General features: G+C 47.4%; 1 protein-coding gene and 1 long non-coding RNA gene across 2 annotated transcripts in view; one reads left to right on the top strand and one right to left on the bottom strand.

The window, feature by feature from the left end:
- On the top strand, nucleotides 1–2,452 carry LOC309516091. The gene is made up of 2 exons (XR_014212764.1): nucleotides 1–486; nucleotides 2,310–2,452. It is a non-coding gene; the product is annotated as an uncharacterized lncRNA (long non-coding RNA).
- The window catches only part of SOST (sclerostin), a 26,016-nt gene continuing 15,119 nt past the window's right edge, over nucleotides 2,276–13,172 (bottom strand). Inside the window, exons 2-3 of the mRNA XM_082194543.1 lie at nucleotides 11,106–11,541; nucleotides 2,276–5,487 (exon numbers count right to left, since the gene is read on the bottom strand). Coding sequence (XP_082050669.1) covers nucleotides 5,066–5,487; nucleotides 11,106–11,334 — 651 coding nt within the window. The 5' untranslated portion in view covers nucleotides 11,335–11,541 and the 3' untranslated portion in view covers nucleotides 2,276–5,065. The remainder of the gene's footprint in view (nucleotides 5,488–11,105; nucleotides 11,542–13,172) is intronic.

Here is a 13,172-nt window from a genome sequence, read left to right on the forward strand (position 1 = left end):
TTGTGCCAATTTTGAGCCCAGGGCAACTACCCCCACCGCCACCCCCACCCGCTACACAATGGCCTGCAATATTTGCATTACACCAACGAGGTGGGAGACCTCAGGCTCAGGTGTGAAATACAAGTCCAGTTTATCCAGCCCTCAGACTTCCCCCCAGGCCACACACTCTCCTGAGCCAAACACTCTCTTCCCAGGCTACACCCTTCAAAGCAAATCAGTCTCTTGAGCTTAAGCCAAGAAAGAGTATTCTCTATAAGACTGAATATCAAATATACGTATCAAGACTTTGAGATTAGACCACTGAAGAAGCCCAGAAAACTATCTTGGGAGTGTGCTACTTGCAAGCCCCAGTAAAAGGGCACCATCGGGGGCAAACAGCGGCCTCTTGATTACTTGGACTGCCAGGGCAAAACAGGTGCAAAAAGCCAGCACCCTGTCATCCAAAACTTCATTAACATCTATCTACAACTCCACTAGCATCTCTCGGTATTGTGAATAACACCAAACTTACCTTTTGTTGGTATATTAATGAACTTATCTGAGTTAAGCATTTGAAAAACCTATTGAAACCAGACATTATAAGTTCATCTTCGGTTGGGTAGTACACAAGTCTCTGTGGCTTTGTTTAATGATTTGTATTTTTCTCAGAAGGTTGATAAAGAATGGACAATTTATTATTCTGTGTATATTAATCGCCAACGTGTTGCATGAGTCACACTACACCCTTCAAAAGTTTTATTTCATAGGCTCCTTGTATGGGGGGGGGAATGTTTTGGTTTGGGGGGTTTTTTGCCTCAGGACGGTGTCCTTGTCAGAACTGGCAGGATTAGGAAGGGCGGTGGGAGTTGCCTGCCCAAGAGCCCCCAGGGAGGGCACAGAAGATGACGATTTAGATCCCGGATCCTGGTGGTGGAATACCAGCCAGAGCAGGGGACCCACTGGGAGAGACGAGTAGCAGGAAGTGTGAGAGATCACGGAGAGGCAGGTGGGCCGAGCACAGGACAGAGAGATGAGGTTTCCAGTTTGCATGCTGACTCCGACAGAGGGGAGCCAGACCCTGCAGCTTTTGAGAGAGGGATTTTTAACTGTGAGAGCAGCAGATGTTGTTTTATGCTGCTATGTGCCTCAGAATCAGTTCTGCAAATATTAGTCAGCCTCGTATATAAATTCATGTAAATATGTTCCAGTATACCAAGTAAAGCAATGTGTTATTTTAAACTTTTAAACCACGAGTTTTGCGCAGTCTTTTCTAGGAGGGGAAAAGGAGAACTGTTTAAAAAGGGCCAAACGACTCGGGGAAACTTCCGCATAATTAAAGCATAATTGCCACAGAGCTCTCCTGTGCCACCAACAGCACAGTATCTCCAGCCCCCTGACCCCCAGAATGCAAAGGATGTTGCTGAGGAACAGGCCAGACAGGCACAGAAAGTAGGTTTCTGCCATAGCGGAAGATTACAGCGGTGAAGACCTGACTCAGAGGGCTAGAGAGCAAAGGAGAGGCGTTTTCATCCCCCAAAAAGTTTTTGATTTGTGTTCCTACTGAAATGAGGCTGCATTTTAATGTTGTATTTTAATCTTGTTTTTAAGTTGTATTTCAATCAATTCTTTTTATATCTGGTGTTAGCCGCCCTGAGCTCGGTCTTGGCTGGGGAGGGCGGGGTATAAATAAAATTTATTATTACTATTATTATTACAGTGGTAATAATATTAATAATACAGTGGTACCTCAGGTTAAGTACTTAATTCATTCCGGAGCTCCGTACTTAACCTGAAACTGTTCTTAACCTGAAGCACCACTTTAGCTAATGGGGCCTCCTGCTGCTGCCGTGCCGCCGGAGCACGATTTCTATTCTCATCCTGAAGCAAGGTTCTTAACCTGAAGCACTATTTCTGGGTTAGCGGAGTCTGTAACCTGAAGCGTATGTAACCTGAAGCATATGTAACCTGAGGTACCACTGTATTATTATTATTAAAGAAGCTACGGTAATTGCATATTAGCCTCGTATCTCCCTCTTTGGCCTGTGAGTGACCTGCTTGCCCTGTCAGCCCCTTGACAGTCCTTGAGCTCCGATAATGCCTCTTCGTTGTCTGGGCAGAGGATAGAGAGGGTGTAAAATTCATGTCTGTGGCTCCACCCACTTTTGCCTCTGACCCCGTCCACCGCAGCTATGTAGCCCCAAGATGGCTGTCAAGAGGAGCCATATGGCCCTCAGGTTAACAACCCCTGCATTGCACATTTAAAAAAACAAAAAAAAAGCACCAGTCATCATTTTCCATGGACATGACTTTATTCATTTAATACTTTTTAGGAATATATCTGTATAACTCTGAAACGTCAAGCTAAATATCTCAGGAGCAGGGTTGCCCAGTTGCTACATGATGAAGAGCAGAGAAGAAAGAAAGTCGTCGCATAAATACTTTTTACAGGGAAATAATAAATATGCCATTTTAATCTTGGGAAATGCAGTTTTTCCGTTGCCAAGTCGACCAGTGGAAACAAATCCTAAAGGCCACACACACATCTTACAAGTTGATGAAGCAGGAACAACTGGGGGAAGGGATATACGCAGGTGCTGAATTTTGTCTTGTTTAAAGCAGGTTTGAAGTCCAGCAACATCTGGAAGGGCTGCCGATTCCGTATGGGCTGTCCAGATGTTGATGCCCGGAGGATGCTAAACGAATGGGAAGGGAGCACTAAACCAAGCGCAGCTGAGTTCATGCGCAGCACATGTTTCCCACTGCCGAATAACCGAGACGCGCACATCTGGATTTAGGGGGGAAGGTGTCCAAGTCGAGGGAATGAACTCCAAGGAGGCTTGAGGCCTGGGTGCTGCTCGTTTCAGAAATGGAAAATTACTTTAATTCCTGTTTCAGTGACGGCAGAATTGGCAGCACGTTCAAAGTTCTCTGGATCAGCCATGAGGCATCTAGAAATAGGTCTCCAGTGGACAGAATATCGGTCTTTGTTGGGCTTCAAATCCTAGTTTGGCCATAAGTCTATTGGGTGCCTTCTGGCAGGTCACAGTCTCTAAATATACCCACTTACTTAGAACTCAGGGGTCATCTTTTAACTTTCTCCCCTTCTCTTTCTAGGCACAGGTCTGTGGTTTAAACTCAGATCTGAACGTGTGTGTGTGTGTGTGTGTGTTTGCCCTGGTGCTTTCTTTGCAAAAACCCGCTTTTTGGTGCTCTGTCGGAGCAAATGTCAATTTGGGTTTTCTGCAGATTGCCATTTGCTCCGATTCAGCTTTAAAGAGCTGGTTTCCGTGGAAAATCTCTGGAGAGAAAGAAAAAAAAGGTGCTCAGACACAGAGCATTAAAGCATGGAGCATGCCTGGAAAGAGCAGAGGAAAGTTAATCATCCCTAAGCCTTGCTGAAATCAGTGGGAATTACTTCTGAGAAGGCATGGATAGGATTGTAATGGACGCAAAACTAACACATATGGAGGAAGCCCCTTTTGACTGCAGTGAGACTTGCACCCATAGGCTTGGACTGCAAAGCTCGCTGGAGCAAAATGGGAATATCTATGACTTCCTGCACAAAAGGTTTGTATCAGGATATCACTCACAGCACTATGAGTGCAATGGTAATTCTTTATCCTTGGTTATTATTGTTGCTGCTGCAGAGAAAAGGTATTCTTCTATGTTTTAAAAGAAGGTTTCTAGCCCTCATTGTTGCAGAGAACAGCTTTTAAGCATCAGCTGTGTGTTGGCATTGTAGAAACAACATTCTAGTTCTACTCCAGATCAAAGGCGGGGGGGGGGGAGTGGCAAATGCCTAAACCGACAAGCCACATTATACTGAGTTGGACCAGATCAACGGCAGCCTAAGAATCAGCGAATGGTCAAGACAAACAAGGGAACACCAGGATGGCTCCACGTGTGCCGAGGCTGAGGCACCTGTTGATGAACACATCACAAATGAAAGGAGTAACTCCATGGTGCAGACTTCTAACTTCTGCACAGCTAGCATATCTGGTCCATGTTTAGAAACCTATTTCCACAAACAGATTGAATTCACTTGACTGGAGAAAATGAATCTGGATCCCCTCTGAATTGCCCATGTGTTCCAAAAAAACACCCCCTGCCCAAAAAGAAATATTTTTTCTGCCACTTTGAGGACTAGAAACTTGTTTTGCCTTTCCCTTTTTTAAAAAAAATTGGGACTCCCAGAATACTAGTAAAAGGCTGCTGCATGGTATATACTTTCTGACCCTAAAATAGCAAGCCACATTCAGCCTTCAAGCACCCTATATTTATGTACAAGTCAGGCTCTGTACAATACTGCATGGTTTTAAAATCTGCCCCCCCCCCCCGGTTCTTTTGGGTTTCCTGGTCCAACTTGCCCCTGCAAAGTAAGCTGTCTGCAAAGACATGTGTGCATTTGGCACTGTACAATAAGGCGTGATTTCATTTTTAATTTTGTAAGTGTCCCATTTCTCCTGGTGAATGGAGGGGCAACCCAACAGATCACAGGACAGGAAGCAAATACGTCCCGCTGACCAAGACCTTAGCGCATAGTTCAGGCAATGCTGCGGCACAACAAGGAGCGACGCATTAATGTGCGACGTGTGAAGAAGCAAGGATAGCAGAGAAGGCGTGCAGGTGAGCACACACCTGGAGAGATGTCACCTGGTTCTAAACTGATGTTTGCTTTCGCAGAGAGGCGCCAGTCCTTTGTCAAACAGAGTCAGGGCAAGGAAAGGGAGGCAGCGGAACAAGTAGGCCCTGCTCACACACTTTGGCCTTTCGAATCACACCACCCCTTGCGGACCCTCTGAGTGACTCATCTCTCAGGCCTCCTCCAGCTCAGTTTCGCTCTGTCCATTCCCCCCACCCCACCCTTCACCTCTCTCGTCCGACCACCTTGAGGAGAGTCGGATAGCTTTTGGGCTGCATGAGCTCTGAACCTCCAACCGGGGCGGCGGCCATGGAGACCCCTCGACACCATCCCCCGCTCACTCCGTTCCATGTTTATCCATTCGCCATCAACAACAATGAAAAGAGAGGGTGGGCCATGCAGAAAACAAAAATCTGGGCTGGGCCTCGCCAACGGCCCCTCCGCTTAGTAGGAGTTCTCCAGCTCCGGCTGGTTGGCCTTACTGCCCCTGGCCCTGGAGAGACGTGGCTTTTTGTTCTTCTGTGGCCGGGCAGCCTCTTTGCTGAAATCCTTGAGCTGGGAACGGTTGTGGTAGCGGGTGTAGCGCTTGCACTTGCAAGCGGTGACTGCTCTGATCTTGATAGTCCGCAGCTCCTCGTCGGGGCAGGCCAGCTGGATGCGCTGGGAGCGGCTGTGCGCCGGGATGCAGCGGTAATCCAAGGCGTTCTGCCGCCACCATTTCCCCTTGCCAATGGAGTTGGGGAGCAGGTGGGAGGGGAGGCACTGGCCGGAACAGACCAGCTCCCTTAGCGGCTTGATGCTGCGGCACAGACCGTCGGTGATGTAGCGGGTCGAGTATGTTTCCCGGCAGCTGAACTCCAGGGGTTCTAAGACAGAAAGAAGGATGGGTTGTTTTTTGTGGAATAGCCAGCATGCTGAAGTCGAATTACTGCATGAAGGGGTTAATACCATAGAGTTAGCTGCCCTATCAGGCTCAGCTAGGTCGCTTCCCCTCACCTTGGGAGGAGGGTAATCAAACCTATTGTTTCCCCTGAGTAGCCCCACCAACTACTAGGATCTTTGGGCCTGCACACTTTTGGATTTTGTCCCACCTACCACCAGTATGCAACATCCACCACCTCCCCCGGAAGAAATGCAAGCTTCGATCCTGAAAATACTCCACATCCGTCCAGACGGCACTAGATGCTCTGAATGAGCACAAAACCAGCCATCAGTCTTCAGTGGATTCTATCTGATTTGCTATTTGGCAGGAGTCAAGTAGAGATTTCTACGCACTACTAAAATTCTGGCCAGTCAGTGAGCTCACCTGACAGGGCATTAGTTAGCCTGTTCCAAATTCAGAAAAACAACAGCTGTACCACTGGGATGTTCCACTTCAGACCAATGGAGGGCGCTCACACGGCTGAACACGCTTTCATTTAAAAAAGCCTTAATACATAAAAAATATGTGGAGTGGGGGGAGTAGTGAGAGTTTACCTGGAACACGCTACAGACTAACTGTAAACCACTGGAGGTTTCCCCCCCCCTCTTGCAATTAGCAATATATACATTTTATTAAACCCACCGGCAGGCTGAAGTGGTACAACCCAGAAACAGGTTTGCTACCTCCTTACCTGCTATGTCAGAACTAGGCCTTAGGCAGATTCTACAGGACCTTGGAGAGCTCCTGGGGGGGAGCAGGTGTGGCTCCTACAATGACCAGATGTCAACAGGGAAATTTAGTAGCAGAATAGTTTTGCTGGGTATCTGTCGGCTCCCGCTTCTTAGCGGGCACAAATTTAAAAGGACAGGGCCCTTCCTTGAAGCTGGCCACTTTGGCATGGTTAGATGTCTCCAAGACTTGCCTTCTTGATCAGGAGATTGCAGGGGAGTCACAGAGACCTTGGTGACTGTGAGTGAGGGTTGTGGATTCACATTCCTTGCTTCTGGAATATGAACCCCCGTTCTCCAGGGCAGAACAAAACATCAGAGTGAAACTTGGATGGCCGTAAATGGAGTTTAGACAAATCCCTGGAAGATAAGGCTATGAATGGCTACTAGCGATGATTTTCCAACATTATAAGTGGTGTGCTTCTGAATACTAGTTACTGGGGAGAGTGCTGTCACACACAGGACCTGCTTGTGGGTTTCCTATAGTTATTTGGCTGGCCCCTGTGAGAACAGGAAGCTGCCTAGGGAACCAGGCAGAGGGCCTTCTCGGTAGTGGCACTCTCCTACCAGATGTCAAAGAAATAAACAACTATCTGACTTTTAGAAGACATCTGAATGCAGCCCTGTTTAGGGAAGCTTTTAATATTTGATGAATTATTGTACTTTAATATTTTGCTGGAAGCCGCCCAGAGCGGTTGGGGAAACCCAGCTAGATAGGCGAGGCATCATCATCATCATCATCATCTTTAATAATAATAATAATTTATTATTTATACCCCGCCCATCTGGCTGAGTCTCCCCAGCCACTCTGGGCAGCTTCCAATAGAGTGTTAAAAACAATACAGCATTAAATATTAAAAACTTCCCTAAACAGGGCTGCCTTCAGATGTCTTTTAAAAAGATAGCTACTTATTTCCTTCACATCTGAAGGCAGGGCGTTCCACAGGGCGGGCGCCACTACCGAGAAGGCCCTCTGCCTGGTTCCCTGTAACCTCACTTCTTGCAGTGAGGGAACCACCAGAAGGCCCTCGGAGGTGGACCTCAGTGTCTGGGCTGAACGATGGGGGTGGAACCTTCTTTGGCCTGATCCAGTAGGGCTCTTCTTATGTTCTTAGATTCTCTTCGTCAAGAGGACCCCATAGATTGTTCTCCCTTAGACTGGCCCTCCAGGTAATTTGGAAAATGTGGGGTCTCAGGAGGCAGTCTCTGGCTTGCATTTTTGCAGGCCTCTGGGTAACAGGACAGCACAATGCCCATCCAGAAATTGGACTCAGCCAAAAACTTTGATGTAGCTTGCCAAAAAAAGAGGAAGGAGATCATTCAATGGGAATGTGAAGGCATTGGGGCTGTGAAAAATCCCAAAGCAACTCACAACCCCTTTAACAACCACAACAACAACAACAATCAGTAAGGAGTGATATGCAGATAGGCTACACAAAGGATTTGTTTCTAAAAGGGGAGGTGTTCTGATAATGGAGAGGAACAGGTATGGTTGTGACCCAGAGGAAGAACATTCTAGAATTGCTTGCTCAGCCTAATTTCAGGAAGGTGACTGTTTCCTAAGCAAAGTATGAGCTTCCCCCATGCGGACAGAAGCAGGAAGTGGGCTGATAATCCGAGACAGAACACGGGAAGGAGCTTGCGAGTGTGCCAACTTCTCATGCGGTTGTTGGTGACAAGATCCCACAGACACACATTGTCAGAAGGCTGTCACTTACGCCTCGAAACAGCCGCACGCTCCGGGCCAAGCGAGGAGTCACTTTCATTGCACGAATAGCAACGGCACTTGCTTGTTTTTTTATTTTATTTTTTAATTTAGCAATTGGCATTGTGGGGAGGGCAGGGTTTTCATCAGGACCACAGGGCGTGGGGATGAGGAGGTTTGAGCCTTCCCTCCCCAGCTGCAGTCCTGACAGGGACCTCCTCTGCACACACACAAGTGAAAAACAGAACAAGGCTTCTGCACCTCCATGAAGCTACAAGCTTGTCATGCAAAGCCTAACCAAGTATATGGTTCTGTTCTATGGTACAAGATAGCTCAGACCTTGATCCCCAGGGCTCCTTCCAATTCTGTGATTCCAACCCTTGTCCTCTTGTGATTGAGGGAAGGACAGGATCCTGTGGGTTGCTGCCAATACTGGTCCTACTCAGAGTAAGCCCATTAAAGGACATGGCTCACTTCGGTTCATTAATTGCAACGGGTTTGCTCCTAGTTGGATACAACCCTGTGCAGCAGAATTTTTGCAAGGATATTGAAGTTAGGGTTTACACACACACACACACACACACACACACACACACACATGTTTTTAGAAGGGGCTCGATCCCACCGCCCTGAGATTAAGAGTCTCATGGTCTACAGGCTGAGCTATTCCAGATCCAATCCCCATTTCTGGGTACATTTCTGGGTGCTTCAGTCCAGGTCGTGGAGAAAAGGGGAACTTTCATACATCAGCAACCTCAAAATGGAATGAGTTACATCTAGGGTGCACCCAAAAGGCTTTGTTTGCATCAGTTCTCCCTCTCATATTTTATAATGGGACCAAAATAAAGGGGAAACAAACAGTAGTTTTGTTTTCCCTATCTGCAAACTGTTGGAGTCAGAATTACTCTATGAGTAAGACCCCCTTCTCTCACCCTGTCATGGCAAGGCACATGCTGGGTGCTTATCCATACACAGATCTGTTTTTCAGGCAAAGTAGCTCAGTCAGTCAGTCCTTCCCTCCCAGCCTGCCATTTCTAGCAAGTTTGTGGGGAGCAGCCTTCTAGTTTGGCACGGGACATTGCAAAGAGCACCACGATGTAGTTCGTAAGGATTGGGAAATAGGCTGGTTTCAGTTTTTCCAATCTCCAGATCTCCACATCAGTTAGCAATTTTTTTCTCATGAAAATTCACCAGCATTTTTAGTGCAAATATCTTCTAATGCTTTTTTGTTGTTTTTGCAAAATCAGTTTTCCCTAATACAAAGCATTTTTGTATCTTATTTTCAGCAACATATGCCTTTCTATGCACATTTATTTTTTAAAAATTGTCATTTTTTCCACTTACAAAAATGGACATTTACCCTAGTATGTGCCCTTTTGCACACATTACTTAGTTGAAGAGCAGCACTGCAAAATTCAGAGCAGTGCAAATTTTTAAAACTTCCTATATTTTGCATATTGTTTCAGAGAATGTGAATTAAGTAGGTGTGCGTTTAAATGCAAATTGAAATCAATTTCTCCTCCACCCCAGAGGTGGAGAACATCATACTGTCTCATTGCAAAACCTGTAAATAGAACCCTAATAAAAGATATTATCCCACAATACTCCACAGTGTTCGTGGGTCATATTTCAGGACAAATTGCTACCTTCTTAAGAGCATTTTCACACAAGTCCTTTGGCGAGCGTTCCTGTTACGATCTAATCATTGCAGGACAGGAAGCAGAGGAGACATTCTTGCAATGCCAACAAACATTCTGGCCGAATAGGTTTTATGTTTAACAAAATCTGGTCGAAACAAAAGCCACTTTTAAGTCTCACCGATGAAAACGGCTACTGGGGGACCAAATGGCTGTAAAAAATTATTGGCCCATGAAGTGTGAAAGCTTTCATGATACACAGAGCTCCTTTGCCAGGGGACAGTTCTTGGCTGTGTGCAACAAGCAAGGCAGGTTACAAGAGGCAGAAGGTGTGGTCTTGAAGGCACGTTGTGTTGCAGGGACCTTCCTGAAACAAAGTGGGTCAGGATCTAGTCCTGGGAGAACACGTGGGGCTGTCCTAGTCCCAAAGAATGGTCTGAAGGCAGGTTGTGCTGCAGCCTTCATGAAGGCAAGCAGATAGCTCAATTAGTGGAGCATGAGACTCTTAATCTCAGGGCCCTAGGTTCGAGATGCATGCTGGGCAAAAGATTCTTGCATTACAGGGGGTTGGACTAGATGTACCTTCCAACTCTTCTATGATTCTGTACGGATCTGTGTCTGAGCAGTGCCTGGGCTGGAGACCACCTGCGAAGACTGCACAATGCTGCCCTTCGTAGGGTAAATCAATGTAATTCCTGAAAAGTCATTTCAGGAGCCTAATCACTAAATCTTTAGCACCTGTGGTGGGGTGAGACCATAGCTCAGGGGAGAAAGCACAGGCTCTTCATGCCAAGCACTCCAGGTTCAATTCCCAGCTCCTCCAGGGAAAGGATCTCAGGTTGCAGGGGAAAGGTCCGTTGCTTAGAAGCAGAGTAATTGCTTTCCTCCTGAGTGAGAGTCCCAGCATCCCTGGACAGCTGCTACTGGTCCATATGAACAATGCTGAGCCAATGGTCTGACTCCATAGAGGGCACCTTCTGCTGTTCCTCCTCTGATCCCAGCTAATGGGAAATTCCTCTGCCTTCACCTAGAGACCCTGGAGAGCTCCTGCGAGGCAAAGCTCACAGATAGCTCAGCTGGTAAGAGCATGAGACTCTTGATCTCAGGGTTGGGGGTTCGAACCCCACATTGGGCAAAAGTTTCCTGCATTGCATGGGGGGGTGGACTTAGATGACCTTGGGGTCCCTTCCAACTCAATGGTTCTATAAAAATGAAAACCAGGGATGGTGGCACCTGTCAGGTTCCAGATCTTGATGGACTCCAACTGCTATCATCCTGGACCACTGGGATTGATGTGAGTTGGAGTCTGTCCACATCTGTGTGACCATAGGTTTTCCCTTATCCGTGGAACAACATCAAATGTGTGCACTAACCTGCAGCAAACGGTACCTGCTTGCTCTGCTACAACAGCCAGCTAGAGATGCTCACACACCTGAGAATTAGAAGAGGTTGCTTTCTCTCCCTTTCTCTGTATATATATTGTTTTCCTTACCCGTCCTGCCCAGGGCAACTTGCAGGTGCCTCTCTCCTTGCTGCGCCCGGTTGTTCATGGTGTCGTTGTCACTCTGGACGTACGGTTGCTCGGCCGGCGGCTCGGTATTCTCCGGGAAGTCGGGCACGATCTCCGTGGCATCGTTTTTAAGGACTTGCCAGCCTCGCCCCGAAGGGAGGAAGACTTGGAAGAAGATGCAGAAAGAGCAGAGAGCCTGAGACGTCTGCATGTTCAGGCCAGGCAGCAGTGGGGAAGGCTATGGGAGAGATGCCTTTCGGTCTTCTTGTCCTCTTGGAGCCTAAGCGATGCAAAACCAAGGCCTCCTTTTTAAATTCCTTCTTAGAAACCGGCTGGCCAATGGCAAGGGAGTGGGAGGGGCCAGGGGTGTGTAGGGGTGTTGAGTGGGGTGTTTGAAGATTCATTCATGCCAATTTGTCTGTGCAGAGAGAGAGAGAAAGACAGAGAGGAATTTGAGGGAGGGGGAGTTGCGGTTGCAGCATCTACAAACTCTGTTTACCCTCACCCAAGCGTCTCTTGCTTGCTTCTTTCAAGGAAAGAAAAACTGGCAAGGCTCGGACTATGAGTGGGTTGTCATGGTCTGTAAAGATCTGCCAGACATTTCTCCCGCCACTTGGACAAAAAAAAAAAGTGAAATAAAACTTTTTTCTTCTTTTTTTGGCTGCCTGGACTCCAGCGAGTTTTCTGAACAGTTCAGAGCTTAGATTGCAGAGTCTCCCGATCATAATCCTAGAACTGAGAAGGATGAAGGGATGGGGAAACTGTGTTGGGAAAACTGCACACAAGCCCAGATTGGGAAACTGATACACCTACGATTTTCAAGCAGTTATCATGTGCTCGACATAGCTCTCTGGAGACAAAATGCAGCCCAAACTTAATCCTCTTGGGCCAATCTGACAGGCAATTCTCCTATTTAAACAAAAGTCTCCTTCTGACCCGAGGATCCTGATGGAAGATCATTTTTAGCAGAAATTCCACTTGATGTCAGAGGAGAGAAATTCCCAAGGGATTAAGAATATAAAACAATGGTAAGAATACTGGAAGGGACGCGGATGGCGCTGTGGGTTAAACCACAGAGCCTAGGGCTTGCCGATCAGAAGGTTGGCGGTTCGAATCCCCGCAACGGGGTGAGCTCCCGTTGCTCGGTCCCTGCTCCTGCCCACCTAGCAGTTCGAAAGCACATCAAAGTGCAAGTAGATAAATAGGTACTGCTCCGGCAGGAAGGTAAACGGCATTTTCGTGCACTGCTCTGGTTCGCCAGAAGCAGCTTAGTCATGCTGGTCACATGAAGTGGAAGCTGTCCGTTGGCTCCCTCGGCCAGTAAAGCGAGATGAGCGCCACAACCCCAGAGTTGGCTATGACTGGACCTAATGGTCAGGGGCCCCTTTACCTTTAACAATACTGGAAGCGGCCTTATATTCATAGAATCATAGAACTGCAGAGTTGGAAGGGACCCAGGGGTCATCTAGACCAACCCCATGCAATGGAAGAATCTCAGCTAAAGCATCCACAACAGATGGCCACCCAACCTCCGCTTAAAAAACCCTCCAAGGAAGGAGAGCCCACCACTTCTCTGTTCTACTCAGCTCTTACTGTCAGAAAGTTCTTCCCGGTGTTTAGTCAGAATCGACTTTCTTGTAATTTGAAGTGATGGGTTCGAGTCCTGTCCATATTGAGTCTATCTGTCTGCCCTGATCGGCAGCAGTTCTCCAGGGTTTCAGAAAAGGACTTTCCCCCGATCCTACTTAGAACCGCCAGGGAAGCAGATGTTCTACCGCTGAGCAACTTCTCCAAAGTTCTACTGGACCAGACACACGGTTTAGCTCCTTTAGCCTCCTATTTCTCACAATGACCAAGCGGATGTGCTTCTGGGAATCCTGCAAACTACATATATTCTCTCCTGCCCCCATATCGCCTCTGAACGTGGTAGCCCCAGAGCATCTCAGCCCCCAGGAGCTGGCGCCCCTGTTCTATCGTTTCCATATTGGCTGCCTTTTCTGTAAACTAATGTATGCAAAGATGAATCCAGGTCTCTGTCTGGGTACTGAT

This window comes from Podarcis vaucheri, assembly GCF_965113315.1.
Source record: "Podarcis vaucheri genome assembly, chromosome: 13".
NCBI lineage: Eukaryota > Metazoa > Chordata > Lepidosauria > Squamata > Lacertidae > Podarcis > Podarcis vaucheri.